This window comes from Apostichopus japonicus, chromosome 1 (genome assembly GCF_037975245.1).
Source record: "Apostichopus japonicus isolate 1M-3 chromosome 1, ASM3797524v1, whole genome shotgun sequence".
Taxonomy (NCBI): Eukaryota; Metazoa; Echinodermata; class Holothuroidea; order Aspidochirotida; family Stichopodidae; genus Apostichopus; species Apostichopus japonicus.
In genome coordinates, this window is record NC_092561.1 from 5,692,514 (window position 1) to 5,708,861 (window position 16,348).

Sequence of the window (16,348 nt, forward strand, 5' to 3'; positions counted from 1 at the left end):
TACTTGTAAAAGGAGATTGTTGAAATTATTATCAGAATCAGTTAATAGTGAATCAATAATTTTATCAGAAATGTAATATTTTTTGTTCTGGAGACAAGTTGTGGTAGGGTGGTATTAATGTTTTCTATATGTTTGCATTGCCAAATATTACAAAAGGATATAACAAAGGATATGACAAAAGAATATAACAAAAGAATATAACAAAAGAAAAATAAATAAGACCACTGAATGGTGGACTGTAATTATTGAAACAAATGATGATATCAACAAACCAAAGTTAAAGAAAACAAATTTAAATTTCGCTTCAAAAGCTACCCTGCTGGATCAGGTGGTCGTTAATTAAAAAATTTAGTCTATTTGTAGTTATTTATTATCTTTATCAAGTCTTTTTGTTGAATTTTTCTTGATTACTTTACATTTCATTTTCCCTGAGATTCAATTTCAAAAATTTAGTTCTCGTAAATTGTTCGAAAAGAAGAAGTGAAAAAGTAAAAAAAAGACTTTGAATTTAGAAATACTTTACATGTTTATGAAATGTTTTAATTTAATTACATAGGTTGATTACATTTCATGTAATTAGTTACAATTAGTTATCTTATTCTGTGGTCTCCATTCAAATGACGTCTGCATGCTTGCTTTGTTGTAATTCAGACTACAATTTTTTTTTAATTAAATCTCTCTTACTATACTTTCCTTTTTATTCTCAAATTCCTGTTATCCTCTGCTCTTTAAAAATTTTCCAAAATATTATTTTCATTCAGATTTTGGACATACTGAAACACAATGATGTAACTTCCTGATAACTTTCTGGAAAAACAAAAAACATGTGTTCAGATCACCATACACAGGGTGAGGGGGGGGAGGGGTGTCAACATAAGAGACACTAATATCACTAGGAGGTTTCCAAAGTTAAACACAATACTTTCATATCTATATATCTATGGCATATATAATGAATCTTATGGCACAGCTATTGTGTCATTCCACTCATTCAATACCAAATCAAGATATTTCTTGGCAGGTCATCTCTTGAATTTGGCTCATTTTTGGCATCATTTGTAGATATTAGTGAGGTAGGAAGGTCTGCACAAATTTGACCATCCTCTGGCTTTGTACTTTTTGAGGTACAGCTGTTCAAAGTTGAGCTGCTAGGCTTAAGCGTGACCACATCACAAATGTACCAACTTTGAGTCCACATAAAATTCTTGATAAAACATGCTACAGTCATAAAAAATGGCTCCCTAGGACAATGTTTAGGCCATAAATTTCACAAATGGAATCTACCAGATGGATTAGATTAGATTAGATAGATTAGAGGTACCGTTGTGGAGATAAATGTCCTCGAAAAATGGAACATTTCACACTGCCAGTTTTGCTGGGCCATTTTTGGTTGCATCTGACCAGTAAATGAAGACTGCTATAGGGACCAACCGTTCAGGTTCCTTATGGCCTACAGGGGTTATAAAGCAAGTGTCCTGCCAAGATATTCTGAAAATTGATTGATTCTGTAAGGAATGACTCTATTATCTCTCTTAGATGTTGGATGATTAGGGAGATGTGACTAGGCACTTCAGTTGGTAATAATCTACTTTTCTTGATGAATCAAGTTAGTATGTTTTATTTCAATTCCTTGAAGTTTAGTCACATGTGCACTGTGGCTCATCCTTAGTTAATATCTTCTCCTTTTCAGAGGATATTAATATTTACACTAGGTATATAGTTATTACATTAGTTTCAAACAAAAATCGTAACCATAATTGGCAATATACGTTTCCTAATGACACCTATATTTACGTAAACAAATTGGTATGAACGGAAGAAAACCCATATTGATTCCGTTCAAATTCCCATGACGTTTTGTATTAAACGTGTGCGTTATTTAATTCAGATATATATGACATTCATTGGGTATCATCATTCATTGTTAATAACGTCTCTTTTTCAGATAAATATGACACGCAGAGGTCATTATTATTATTACACTAGTTTAAAGAATATTCGACGCCATAATTGGCAATATACTTTTCTAATGACAGCTATATTTACGTAATAAATTGCTATGAACGGTAGAAAAACCTATATTGATTCAGTTCAGTTCCATGACGTTTATTAACGTGTGCGTTATTTTATTCAGTTAGATGTGACATTCAGTGGTTATCATCATTAAAGTATTTAAGTTTTTATCGATTTGATCAATTTAGCGTTTCTCGTTGATACTAAAATCACCCTTGCCCCCCCCCCCCTTCCCCCTAAAAAAATAATAATAGAAAAATCTAAGCTATTACTTTGATCAGTCAAGGTTCTTTCTCCAGTAGAGAAGAAAAAGTTGAAAGTGTTTGATAGTTTCCGAATTGCTCTTGACATGTGTTTAATGTTAAGTGTATGAACATTTAAGAATCGAATCAAATGATTCCACTTCTTGCAATCTCAATAACCTTTTTTGAAAATAAAAAAAAGTTTGGAGTGTTTCTTAATGTGATCACCCCCTCCCCCTCCCCCCTATATCAATCTAGATTTAATACAAGTTTTAATTTGGATTTATTGATGTCAAAAAATTCCCATATTATATTGTCCACAATAATGTATGTGTGTGTATGTATACATGATATTATTATCTATATTATATTATGATGTATTTGTGATTTCTTTTTCATTCATGTACTACCTTGAAATGATGCAAATTTTGGTCAGTTTACGAAATATTTTATGACGTGAAAGAGACTGAAAATGGAAATTGTAACCTTTCATAATATACCTAAAGAAGTTCCAAAATGTCATGATGGGGATAATGTCTGCGTGTGTGGTAAAATAGCAGTTATTTACTAAGTTTTGGCTTTTCCCATAGCTGATGTGGAATATAGCATAAAGTCCTACTTTGCATAAAAGAATCGGGCTTGATGGTTATAATAATTTATCATTGTGTGGTAGAAACGACGTACCAATTCGTATCGCCTACTTTGTAGGTAGCATACCACAATGAAAGGAGCATATACGTCCGCATGAAGGGGCTAGCCCGTGATGATTGTCAAGAAATAGCCTTAACTAGACCTAGTGAATTGACGTTCCTGTTATTTTGAATGTATAAACGTTATTTTGTTATGGTTGGATGTTGAAGAGGATAATGTAACTGCCGATGGATTAATGTGGTTTGATGGGGATTAAAGGAATTTAATTTAATTGAAATTTTAGACGTTTTTTTTGTGGCTGAAACAAGAAGCTTTCGCAACTAGAGCTGGTGCATTGGTCGTGAAGTACTGTGCTAAACTTTGTCATTCTTGTACATGAAAATCTTAAAGGTCACAGTTGGTAACTTTTGCGTGCATGATGGTCCAAGCTACCATGCGGTGGCGGGCATGCTATGCGATTTGAAAAACGTCTTTCTACGCTTAAGTGACATTGTAAAGCAACTAATTTAAGTGGGTAAGTTAATGGAGCAATTTAACTGTTCTAAGACACATAGATTCTTCTATGGAGTATATGCTATGTTCAGTAGGCCTACTTTCGTTTCCCAGCCATCTATGGAACGCCAATCGTGTCATATTGAGGCATTCGTGTGTATATATATATCTATATATACATAAGACTAAGCTTGGTTCTCCGCATGGTGATGGTTGGACTAGTAACTTTGGTCTAGGGAAAATTCGAACACGCTTAATATATATTTTTTTTTCGGTAATCGAAAAGTAAGAAGTTCCTTTAGTTGGTCGTAGAGTGATAATAAGTTCCTGTATTTTGCTGTGATGTGTGGTTTCTGAAATCGTCAGTATAAACTATTTCAATATGATAGACATGATTTGAAAGAAGAAAAAATGAAACGAAAATGACCAAACTCGAGAGAGTACTCGGAATTAAAATTTTCATTTGTGCCACATAATCTATATCAGTATTTGTTAACAAAATTCAGTGAATCAGGTATTTTACGTACGTATATATGTCTATATTCTAAACAGAAACATTTAACGGGATAATAGTACGTACAAAATTATTAAAGAATAACTTTAGGCACAACATGAACTTTGACATGTAGAATGTTTTCAAACATCCAGATCTTTTGTCCAGACTGTATTTCTCTACCACTTTCGATTTCTGAGAAATTACTCTTTAAACATCATCTGAGGTTCACCAGTACAAGTGGCTGGACTACTGAGTCTAACACAGACCCCATCAAGTCAGTTCCTCATACAGATGCAGCACTAAACTAAATATGAATAATATATATATATATATATATATATATATATATATATATATATCTATATATATATATATATATATCTACTATTAGTACTATTGTGTATTGATTACCGCCACACCATATTGTATTTAGAAAATAAAGTTAACAATAAAAGATATACACTATAGACCAAGAGTGATAACGTCTCCATCTCTTTTTTTTCCTGTTTTGTCTGAGACATTTTGTTGAAGTCTACAACGGTCTCGAAGGAGTCAAACATTTAATATCTACTTGCGGCCAACCCCTCCCCAGTCCCAATCACCCACCCCCCCCCCCCCTCTTCTAGAATTACGGTACTCGAGTTTGTCCGTGTGCTCGCTTTCTTTTCATCTGGGATGGGCAACCTACGGGCCACATGCCAGTGATTTTTTGCGGCATGTGAGATGTCTTAAGAAAAAAGTCTTCGGAATCAAAGATTTGAAATCCACAGCAGGTCGTTGGTTAGGTGCGGCCCAGTCAATTTTTCACTCCTTATATCTGACCCATTCATTCAAAGAGGTTTCCCACCCCTGTAACCCCTGTAATTTAGATGTTAACGCTAGAAGCTGTTAACCTAGCGTACTCTCTCGACGTGCGAAAGTGAATTACAGTTTTGGCTGACTCTTGAATTTGGACGTGAACAAGCGTGAAAGATGAAGGCAAGTACTTCAGATTTCGCACTTTCATCAATGATTCTATCGTTGCTAGGGACTTGTGATTGGGAAGGGTTGGGGGTGTAGAATCATAATTTTCCAATTAGGTGGATTCGTAAGCCGTATCGCAAGTTAGTAGAATTTAAGGTGCTAAGTCGAACACCGATTGGTCGTGTCCAGACAAGTTTGAAGTTAGTTTGTCAGCATATTCTACTTTATTATGGGTTGTACAAGGAGTTAGGAACAAGATTTCGGCTCATTTGTTAATTAGAATTCGAAAGCCTAGAATTAGAAATATTGGAAATAGCCTTATATTATTGACTCCGAAATCAGAAGTATCCTGTCAAGATTACGATCAGTTTAGTAAATTTTGTAATTTTTGTTGCATAGATCAAATTTTCGAAATGGTTTTGACCACCGATTTTCGAACTATAGAAGATTCGAGCCAATTATTGTGGTGAGACACCACCCCCCCCCCCCCCCCTCGTAGTTAGGTCCTTGAAATAATATACAGGCTACAACTATTTATGACTGCTGTAATTAGTGGCAGCAAACTGAAGTGACGTCATAAGTAAAACATTACGTAATTATATTTGTCATGAGTTATTGCAAAAGTTGATTTTCTTATCGAATGATAATAAACTGTAGAATTTTCGATGCTGATTGCAGAAAAAGTGACTATTCCCTATCGATGGCAGCAGACATAAATGACGTCACTTTCCTTTGTAAGAAAAACATTACTATTCATTTTTTGATTGAATGAGGATAAACTGTAGAAGGTTCGATACTGACGTCAGAAATTGTAGATTTCCTATCGGGGGCAGCAGACTGGCCAGCACTGGCAGTAGCTTCTGGCGAAGTAGCTTCCCGGTAATCCTTTATTTGAACTTCTCGAATTCTGGTTCCATGAATTCGATCTTGTATTGTATTCTGTGGAAACCAAATAAAAACTTATCGTTATGTAGGATTTAAAATATGAGCAAATCACATAACATCTCCCAGCAACTTAAAAGAATAGTCCAGGCCAATTTTTTTTGTAAGTTAAAGAGGAAAATAATCTAAGCATTCTGGTGAAATTTGTATACAATTCCTATGTACCGTTTTTGAGATATTGACAGTTGAAATTATCTGATATTCTACCAAACGTGAACTTGAAGCAAACAGGTGTGATGTCATAGTTGCACACTGACAAATAATGTTTTTTATTTTTCTTTATTTTTCAGTCTACTTATTTGACCTTGGATTGGATAGGGTTACTAGTTTGTCTAATAGGACGTTTATAAAATACCAATACCTATGGTACATTCACATCATGGATGCATCCAATTTTGGAGTATAAAATTAGACGTACATTTTCAAGGAAAACAAAACAAAACAAAACATCAGTTTGCAACAACGTCACACCTGTTTGCTCCAAGTCCACTATTGGTATGAAAGGTGGCAACTCCAACTGTCAACTTCTCAAAAAACGATGCGGGCGGGGGGGGGGGGGGGAGTGGGGGATGAGTAGTCTTGTGCGAAGATTTAGTAACTATAAGTCTGTTACTGTTTTCTCTGAAGTATACCTTCTGAGAATGTTGTGAGTGGAGATACACAGAAGTTTGATTAGGATGGTGAAGAGTAGGGGCTCAACAACTAGTTCGTATTGAAGTGGAGGAGGGGGGGGGCGGGTAAATGTTTGATCGTCCGGGTGGTGTGTTAGAGGAGAGAGTTGTCTAAATTCAGGTACTGTGCGCTATCCTCTTTGGAGAAGGGGGGGGGGGCTGAAGCCCCTCCCGTAGTGTACGTGGTACCCCCTGGTGAAGAGTGCCTTAGTTTCTTCAATTGCAGTCTGGTTTCATTAAGACAGAATTTAAAAGGTTTGGCAAGGGTTCTTTTATAGCCAAACTCAAAAAGCTGTTTTACACCTAAATATGCTAGAAAATCAGAGAAATGGTCACTTCTATACTGACAAACTTCAACGAGTTGGCCATTTTTTGGGGCCTCCATCCCCAAAACACATATTTCACTAAGACATGTCGTTGTCCATGTTAATCCTTCTCAATGTCTTGTGGTAATCGAAAGGATCAAACTCCTCAAGAATTTAAGTTTGGTATGTCTTTTCCAGTTATAGTCATGCATACTACGTTTGGAACTATTTACTTAATTCTTAGCATTTTTTTATTTATTTTTTATTTTATGTATATTTTTTTTCTACGTTTAGGGTTCTATTTATTATCGATTAATATTTAGGTTTTTTGTTACTACCTGTTTTTAGGTTTTACATTTGTAAAGCGCTTTGAGCAGCTTTGGTGATTATTCGCTCTCCACATATTACTTATTATTATTATTAGTCCATACAGGCTAAACTAAGACGTTTAAATACCGATGACTTTGAATTAAAAAAAAATAGAGCGTAAAATCACTACATTTGAATATAATAAGTGTCAATCTTCGCGTTGAAAATAGTGTAGCCTCGTATAAAACGATTTCAGATTCCACGATATTCTTACCTTGATATTAAGCCAGTGTAGGTCTTTTCGTGTCTCTGGGTCCAACACATAGACAATGGCAAACAGGGTCCCCCAGAGTGGGACAGAGACGATATGAAATACAGCCAAAATAAAAGGAGGCTCGCGGAAAGGTTTGCGAAATGTCAGAGCCCTGTAAACGAAAATACAAACAAACAAATATAGGAAAAATGAAAACAGAGATTCGAATGTCCCGAGTCTTATATTCAAATAGCATGACATGAATCTGGATCATTCATAAAAACAAATCTAATGTGATCTGATTCGGTGTTATTTCGTATAATGTCTGAATTTCTCAGAGAAAGCCCACCCCCCCAAAAAAAAGGGGGCAATGAAAGACGAAGTCGCAAAATGTCTTACAAAATATTACAAAATTTAAAATTAAAAGATGTTCTGTTCGATACAAACTACTAGGAGGATGTGGTTTTCCCCTAAAGATTCCGAAAAATTATCATCAACTTTAGCCACCAGGAAAATCCTTTATAAGTAATTATGTTTCATGTTTGAGGTGATTAAAATGCCATTGTTCTTCGTAATTTTTTGTTATTGGAGTGAGAAAGGAGACAATAAGTTGAAGACAAATCTTTCTGGAATAAAAACATTAGCAATTTATGTCATTCTTAGCTCAACCTTCATCTTACCTGAGGGTATAAGACTTCTTTTCCATACCTTTAACCGAGGCCTTAGTCCCATCCAGTAACATTAACAATAGATTATATAAATGACATAGCAAGTTATGTAATTACAGGGTCGTTGTATCCTACAAGTCGTAATTTTGACCGAAAAAAACTAGCGGAAGGGAAGCGGACCCTGAGGGGAGGGATGGGGGGGGGGGCGGTGGATGAAAACCCATACCTGTAGACAATCGGAAAGATGGAAACTAATAGTATTGCCAATGGATACAACATCATCGGTCGTACAAGCCTCTTGTACACCTCATATCGATGGTTCTCCGTCGGACGTTCCCGCCATATTGGTTTTAGAGTCAAGACAGTATAGACGACTTTCGCGTATAGTGCAAAGATAACCAGTATTATCACCAAATACTCGACGTAAAAACTAGATTGAAAATTTAAAATGACAGAATTGGTATAAACAAAGTCATAATTAACATAAAATATGTCATTCTCAAAAAAAGAGAAGAAAAAAAAGAAGGATTTTTAACTTACGGACAAAGAAATAACCCCGAAATCCTTTATAAGGACGGAAAATGGGTACGGGTGGGGTGTGAGGACGGTAAATGGGTACGGGTGGGGTGGGGTGTGAGGACGGTAAATGGGCACGAGTGGGTTGTGAGGACGGGAAATGGGCACGGGTGGGGTGTGAGGACGGGAAATGGGTACGGGTGGGGTGTGAGGACGGGATATGGGTACGAGTGGGGTGGGGTGTGATGGGGTGGTCCAGGTATCGGAAGTTTCAATAAACACTCATTTTGGACCTCTTTCAGTATGATTTAAAACGACTGAACCACTTAACCGGAAATGTTGTTGGTTTCTAGCTGGGGGACCGTAACGCTGTCGCAGGTATACGGTATCTGTTAACATCCATCACTGCTATACTATAGAGACCTATCATTTGAAGCTGAGTTGTTGAATGATCACAGGCGAACGCCTTCTAATAACATGTTAGACATTCAGGTGTTGGAAATAATCGGAAGGCGTCCTCACACCCTTCCAACCCACCTCAACTCCCCTCACTACTCCCTCGATTCCTGACCGTATAGTCACTGAATAGTAAACTGTGTGCTTGCAAGTTCTGGACAGGTCAAACAGTAATAAAAATGATAACTGTGGATTGCCATCACCGCGTACAACGTTGTCTGTTTTCATCAGTTAAATATAACCGTTACGAAAAATTAAATATAAAATGGAATATTTTAAACTGTTTTACTTACGCCCAAACTTTCCAGCGATGATCATTTATCCAACTGTACAATAGTAAAGACACAAATTGGTTATGAGAGAGAGACAGACAGACAGACAGACAGACAGACAGACAGACAGACAGACAGACAGACAGCAATAAAAATCACCGAATAATAAAAAAATCCCTACTGTAAATGTGCGTATAACGTAGTTTCTCATATTAAAATATCTCCAATAACATTACGTGTCAGATATCGCCACCCCCCCCACCCGAACCCCCCCCCCCCAAACAAAACAACAAGAGCAACGATAGCAAACAACATACAAAAAACAAGAACCAACTGTTTGAATCCCGGCTGTCAAGCATGAGGGGTCCCGATAGGAATGTGCTGGTATAGCTGTACCAAAAATGTACCAAAATCTATATATTTCATGTACTATATAAATTAACGAAGCGGTTATAATTTCTTACCACCACGTGATAGCTGGTCCGTATTTACCAAATACAAGAGGTATCATTGTCGCAACGGTTGACACTCCCCAACAGAGTACGTGATAAACGCTGGAACAGGAGTAGAAAGAAAAACTGGAAAGTAATTACAATTCTATCCGGGAAATTGTCCCGCCCTTATCTTCACCTGTATTCTTTCCTTTAGTCCTCCGCCTTCAAATCTGGACTTCCGTTTGGATAATTCCACCTTTGTTTCTATGGCTGTTGGTCATATTTTAATATCATACTTTTCAAGGACGAGATAATAGACATATCATGACGACCGATCATTAAACTCAACCAAACATCCTGAACGAAAAGTCTTGGAAATCGAGAAGATGAAGAAAAATTTCACTCTCCCCTTCCCCCCCTCTTTTTTCTTGATAAGTTGCAAATCCACTAAGCAAGCCAAGTCCTGTCTTCTTGGCTAATATAGCTAAATATATGCATTACACCATGAATGTAACATCAGTGGTCGACCGAGTACAAGGTAACAATATGGCGGGCCATCAGTCTCAAATCGTGGGGAATCGACATATCCTGATTAAAATCGACATATACTAATTTCCTTCGACTTATACCAGTTTGTAGCAGCTTAAATTGACTTCTACCGATTTAAATTGTCATATCATCGATTTAAACTGGTATATTTAAGACCGATGGCCGATAGGTACAATATACACATAGCTTACATCGGATGTAATTACCAACATATCGGGTACAATGAAGCAATAGTTCACATAAATTGTCGTACAGAGATCATATGTGGTAGCGCTACAATATGGTAGACATGTTGTGGAACGTATATCAGCAGCTGAAGGTTTTCATATCAAATAAGCGTTACAATTGATGAAAACAAGGATAAAATGCTGGGTTTTTATGGATATGCATTTACAGGAAAAGGAGCAGAGTACTCTCTCAGTTCTCTTAGAAGAAAGTAACTGTTTACCCTTCGATTTTCCGACTTGAATTCGGCCGGCGTAATGACATGACGTTTAGAAACAAGTTGACGGTCAAGCACAGCTGCCACATTAAGATTGTCCAAGCTGAATCAACAGCAACAAAAAATACATTAAATAAATAATAATGATAATAATATTAATCATAATCATAATCATCATAATCATAATAAAAAAGGAAGACATTAATACTGATAGTATAATTTAGAATGTCAAGAGTACAAATAGTGGAAGGTTTATATATCCTTTCAAACGTTGCCTTTGTCTTGATCTCTAAAGCCATGGACGTCGCCAGATATTTTGAAATTGGTGGAGAGGGCCCAGCAAAATGAGAGCAACATTTGGGGATGGGGCACACATTGTGGGTAGACCTATATATTGCAAGCGTGAATCGTAGGGTCATAGGGCCTCTGGTCGGAGGTCAAGAGGGGGGGGGGGAGAAACCACATGAAGCTTTGCGGCTTTTATCGTTTCCAGAACTTATATCAGCATCAAATCAGCAGAATTTGGAGATAGACGTACGTAATCTTTTTAATTTTAATTTTTTCAAAATATAGTCAACAGAAATCAACAAATTTTTGGGTGTGGGGGGGGGGGTGTTATGGCAAATTTCAAATGGCACCCAACATACTACTTGACAACGTTACAGACTAAAAGCAGAAATTCGCGCGGTTAACTTACAACATTGTTTAACTGGTTGCGGTTGTAGAATATAATTTCTCGCCATAAAATAAACACACAGAAAAAAAAAATAAAAAACCAGTGCTCCTTTGTTGCAAAGATGTTTCGTAAATGCTTACACTCTCAGTTAAGTTCTAAAAATGTTAGAATTCACTCTTGGAGAGTAACCATTGCGATAACTCTTTCAATCTAAGAGTGAATTTCACTCGTATTAATATAATGACTTCATGTCAAGGAAACTGTAAAACATCGTGATTGAGCAGTGGTGGTCAAACTTAAAAGACAAAGTGAATCTGACCGGAAGTGAATTATAGCTGGACATGTGCAACCATGCCATGCATTGAGCTGTATATGAAAGATACATACAATTGAACTGTAGGGACATCCCTTTCAATATGCACCATGTACCGTTGACACCGTCGCGGTCCTCCTGCAAAAATGAAATTAAGAATGCAAAATGTCCCTACCTTCTATAGTCTCTTAACATACACAATAATATCATGATATTGATTTTGTTTCAGAGTAAACATTGTTGGTTTTGCAGTGATTGAAGAAAAGAGTCCCCACCCCCTCCCTCCGCGCCCCCACATCCCCGTTTCTGCTCAGCACTCCCCTCTCCTGAAAGCTTTCTGCGCCACCAAGACCTTAGCTTGCCTCAAAAACTCGTTAATTATCACCGAGAGAACAAAACTAAGTCTTGCACACGATATTATAGAATCACGATGGCTAAATGGGAACATAGGGAAAAAGGTGTTCCCAAATCTCAAAAGTTTGACTTTATATCTCAAAATGTTGACTTTTTAATCTCATAATTTTGACTTTTTATCTCAACTGTTTTTCTTTCCTATGTCACCATTAAGCCACCGTAGAGAATACCTCAATATGACCAGATATTTGGGTTTTGTTTGTGTGAGTGTGTGTGAAATGAACTTCCATGAGCTGGAAAGTAAACGTCCGCCTGGGATTATGTTGACAAAGTCGAAACTATATGCCTATACTTTATAAATATCTTTTGGCTACAATCTCATTTAGGAACCCCGACACAGGTTTGAGATTAGAGGGTGTAGGGGAGGGGTGGGGGCAGGAGTCGAATCATTGGTCATCACTATTAAAAGTACACGGCATCAAGCCCGCCTGGAAATCATTGCTCTGAAAACTCTGAAAATTTGGCATCTAACCGCGGGCTTATGGGCTTAACATGTGTGACGAATAGACTACATGCTGAGCTCGATGTCGGGGCCTTGATCGTTAAACTGCTACTTAGAAATATAGTGCTTTGTACTTTATCAAATTTACAGCTTTCTTAAGTTATCTGACTATTCATCAAGTTTTCGTCAAAACTAATATCAATTTCTTATAATATAGTGAAGAATTGCCGAAATGCCAAATAATACATTATATATTAATTTATTTGAGATAGAGGGGTGGAGGGGGTGTAGTGGGATGGGGAGTGGTAGGTGGAGAGAGGGGGAATACTCCTATATACTAAGACACTTCAGTTTCACTGAATAACGTTGAACAGAGAAGGTAACAATTTTTGGGCAAATACACTATAAACTCTCTTATATATACGTATGGTTCATAATTACATATTTACCACAAGTAATATCGTTAGACTGTTGAAGAAACTACATATTGATATGTAGAGCAGTATCCGGTAATGTAGTCGCTTATATTTACGAAACAGACAAATCACCGTGATCAGGAAAATGCTGTAAAAATCAAAAGACAAAATATATAGTTTTAGCCTTTCTGGTTTATGTTCCGTTTACAGGCCCTTAGCCAGAGTTTGAAGTATTGGGGGGAACTAACGGTTGATTATGCCCGTCCTGTGGATGGGACTAAGATGAGTGGTCTAAGGTTGGGGTGGGAGTGGGGTGGGAGTGGGAGGTGGGTTATCCAATCCTCTTTAAGATTTTGTTTACATATGTGGGTTATAGCTGCAAATGTTTCTTCCGTTTCCATCATGTAATCATTTATTATAAAATATAAGCCATTGGGAATTCAGCAATATAATAAAAATGGGGTGAAGGGGATGGGGTTCAGTGGGGGTGGGGAGGCGTGTTGGTAAGGCACATGCCCTACTTCATCCCAATAAATGTTAATGACCTACAAAATGGCAGCTTACCTTCCGAGAAAGGAAGCAGCAGCACAAAGGATTCTTGCAATCAAAATGATGGTCTGGATAAAACAAAAACGTGCAAAAGCAAGAAGAAAATATTTGATGGGTCCTTCTTGAAAAGCTTCTCGATCATTTGATAAACTCATTTCAAAAAGGATATATTGAATACAATATTCTGGATTAATATGTATGGAAGAAAAAGGTAAGTATTGAGCTAACCCTTTTTCCTGGAAGTAGAGCACAGTGGATGGTCTTTGATATCATCATGAAAGAGAAGTTCTTCTAATTTAAAGCTTTATCTATCCTATTTTACCTTCTTTTTTTCTAAACTGATAAATTTTAGGTGAAATATTATTTTTCGCTCTATGAGTAAACCATGAAAAAAGAGAAAACCCTTGCAGCTCAATTACCCTGATGACGTCATTCACCAGATGCAAACCCCCTAAAATATCGTTTCGAATAGTCCATATCTTCACCATATAGAATGCTATAAGCGGAGTTGGTCTTGATATAACGACCATTAATGTTTGTTAATCTACCAAGTCCAGCCACCGGAATATCCCATAATGATATATATATATATATATATATATATATATGCATGATTTCTGACTTACGCATTCCTCTGGGCTATAAAACGATAGACAAGTCGCCTCAGCGGATGAATTCATCTGTATGCCCATGATTCAACTTCTGCGACTGTTACTGGTGAAGAGCATCACACTTGAATGAATGATAGTTTAACCCGAGGAAGATTAAAAGATGTTGTTGAATTATACAGTCAATGTGTACTCTCGACAATTACATGGGAAATATAATCCAGGGGCTTTCCCCAGGATCCACTCGGAATTACATACGGCTGAAATATACAGTGGGATGACCCAGCTGGACTCCCATCTCTCCCCTCCCCCACCCCCATGGGCTTATAGAGACCACCCGTATATCTGTCTCACTATTTTCTGTTCCCCCCACTCTTTTGAAATGGGGGACCGGGGTGGGGGAGGGGTATTTGACGCAACGATATTTTGTTGCCCCCGTTATCATAATAATAATAATATTTGATTTTTATATACCGCTTTACACCAGCGATAGGTTTCAAAGCGCTTTACAGACGTTATATTACCCCTGGTCAATGATAACCTGTCCCAGAGACAATCCATCCAGTCGGCAGCAGATATATACTGCGCCCAATGACAAGTTACCTTACAGGTACCCATTTAACCCCTGGGTGGAGAGGGGCAAGTGAGATAAAGCATCTTGCCCAAGGACACAACGTAATGAACTAGGCAGGAATCGAACCAGCAATCCTTGGATCACGAGTCCGACGCCTTAGCCAATTGGCCACCACGCTCTCGGTATCTCAAGCGGTCAGGTATTGGAACTGAATGAGGTATTGGGGAATTAATATCAATACATATATACTCGCTACGTGATGAAAGTCATAGGGAAGAAAACAGTTGCCGGAAATCTATCCGTGAATAGTATCCGTTGTGTGGTTTGCACGGTAGTGTTATTCCACTTACCTCGACAAAAATATCTGCACTGGTGTTTCCTTATTTAACAATTATATATCTCCCTCTGTATAGAATGTATATATGCACGTTACTTACATAGCCATGGAATGTGGTCAGGTGCATGTTACTACTATAAGAATGGCTTAATTTTGTCATCTTGCTCAAAGGCTATCGTAGTACATGGTATGTGTAGCCTATATAAGGAGGGGGTGTGGGAGGGGAAATGTCAATGTATCCGTCGAAGACGGCTGAAGTCGGGACCTACGAGGTGGTGAAATCCAACCCTCCCCTGCACCTCCTTCTTCTACATAGCAATATATTTTTCTCATTGTATCCTATTGTATATGAAGCCTGTTGCATAAATTGTTTATAGCCTGTTATATATATATATATATATATATATATATATATATATATATATATATATATATATATATATCTATATATATATCTATCTTTATATATATATATATTTATATATATATATATATATATATATATATATATATATATATATATAAATGAAAATCGTAATGAGTTGGAAAATCAAGAACAGTGAAAAAACTTTCAGCCTCCACCGGGATTCGAACCACGGGCCTATATATATTTATATATATATATATAAATATATGTATATATATATATATATATATATATATATATATTTATATATATATATATTTATATATATATATATATATATATATATATTTATATATATCCAGTTATCTATCTATCTATATATTCTGTATATGATATAATCTGTATAATGCTAGTTTAATCCCAGTTATTTCTATACATGTCGTACAGTCATGTCACTATAGCTTGCAAGCTGGTACAATCTTGTAAGTGACATCAGTAAAAAAATAAAATTCAAATAAGAAGACTACTGATATTCTACTTACCTGTACTTCTAAAACTTTTTGTAACTGGACCACGGTCTCAAAATCATGCACGTAGTATATGCCTATATCATTAAAATTCCGACGAACGTGAAAGATGTTTCACATATACGAAAGAAAATAATGCACGTAAACGAAGTGATCGGAAATGACTGTTGCTTTATATGCAAGGATTTCCATACACTATTATGACCAGCTAAGCCATTGCCTATCGTGCACAAGGATACCAATGAGAGCATCCGGGTTATTTCAAGTTAATCAGGTAGATAGTTCCGTCCTTTAACGCAGGAATCAAGAACTCTGCCCGGGGTAGCAATTCCTGCTTGCTAATGCTGACTTGTCAAAAAGCTGAGAACAACGGTTTTCAGCAAAAATTCATTATATATATACATATAAATTTATATCTGTTTTACCTCCATTATTTAATTATTGTATCTCA

At 36.7% G+C, this 16,348-nt stretch overlaps 1 protein-coding gene across 2 annotated transcripts; it reads right to left on the reverse strand.

The window, feature by feature from the left end:
• Positions 1 to 5,458: 5,458 nt before the first annotated feature.
• Positions 5,459 to 16,091, reverse strand: LOC139965254 (uncharacterized). 2 transcript variants are annotated; one of them, XM_071967437.1, is made up of 11 exons: positions 15,913 to 16,091; positions 14,111 to 14,198; positions 13,500 to 13,552; positions 12,969 to 13,083; positions 11,738 to 11,801; positions 10,681 to 10,777; positions 9,714 to 9,803; positions 9,271 to 9,303; positions 8,232 to 8,435; positions 7,359 to 7,509; positions 5,459 to 5,796 (listed from the first exon to the last, which is right to left on the reverse strand). In XM_071967437.1, the coding sequence occupies exons 2-11, from the start codon at positions 14,174 to 14,176 to the stop codon at positions 5,611 to 5,613; spliced, it is 1,059 nt and encodes a 352-aa protein (XP_071823538.1). In that variant the 5' UTR covers positions 14,177 to 14,198; positions 15,913 to 16,091; the 3' UTR covers positions 5,459 to 5,610. The 2 variants fall into 2 exon arrangements, with proteins under 2 accessions (XP_071823538.1, XP_071823531.1); XM_071967430.1 differs by having other exon boundaries at positions 14,111 to 14,216.
• Between the last annotated feature and the right edge of the window lie 257 nt (positions 16,092 to 16,348).

What these genes read in the sequence shown, in the direction of transcription:
- LOC139965254 (XM_071967437.1), bottom strand. Translation starts at nt 14,176, where the DNA reads ATGGGCATACAGATGAATTCATCCGCTGAGGCGACTTGTCTATCGTTT. An exon ending in GTCTAACGATATTACTTGTG is followed by an intron (nt 11,802 to 12,968) that starts GTAAATATGTAA and finishes TCATTTTTGCAG; the next exon opens with GAGGACCGCGACGGTGTCAA. An exon ending in TACACTGGCTTAATATCAAG is followed by an intron (nt 5,797 to 7,358) that starts GTAAGAATATCG and finishes TGGTTTCCACAG; the next exon opens with AATACAATACAAGATCGAAT.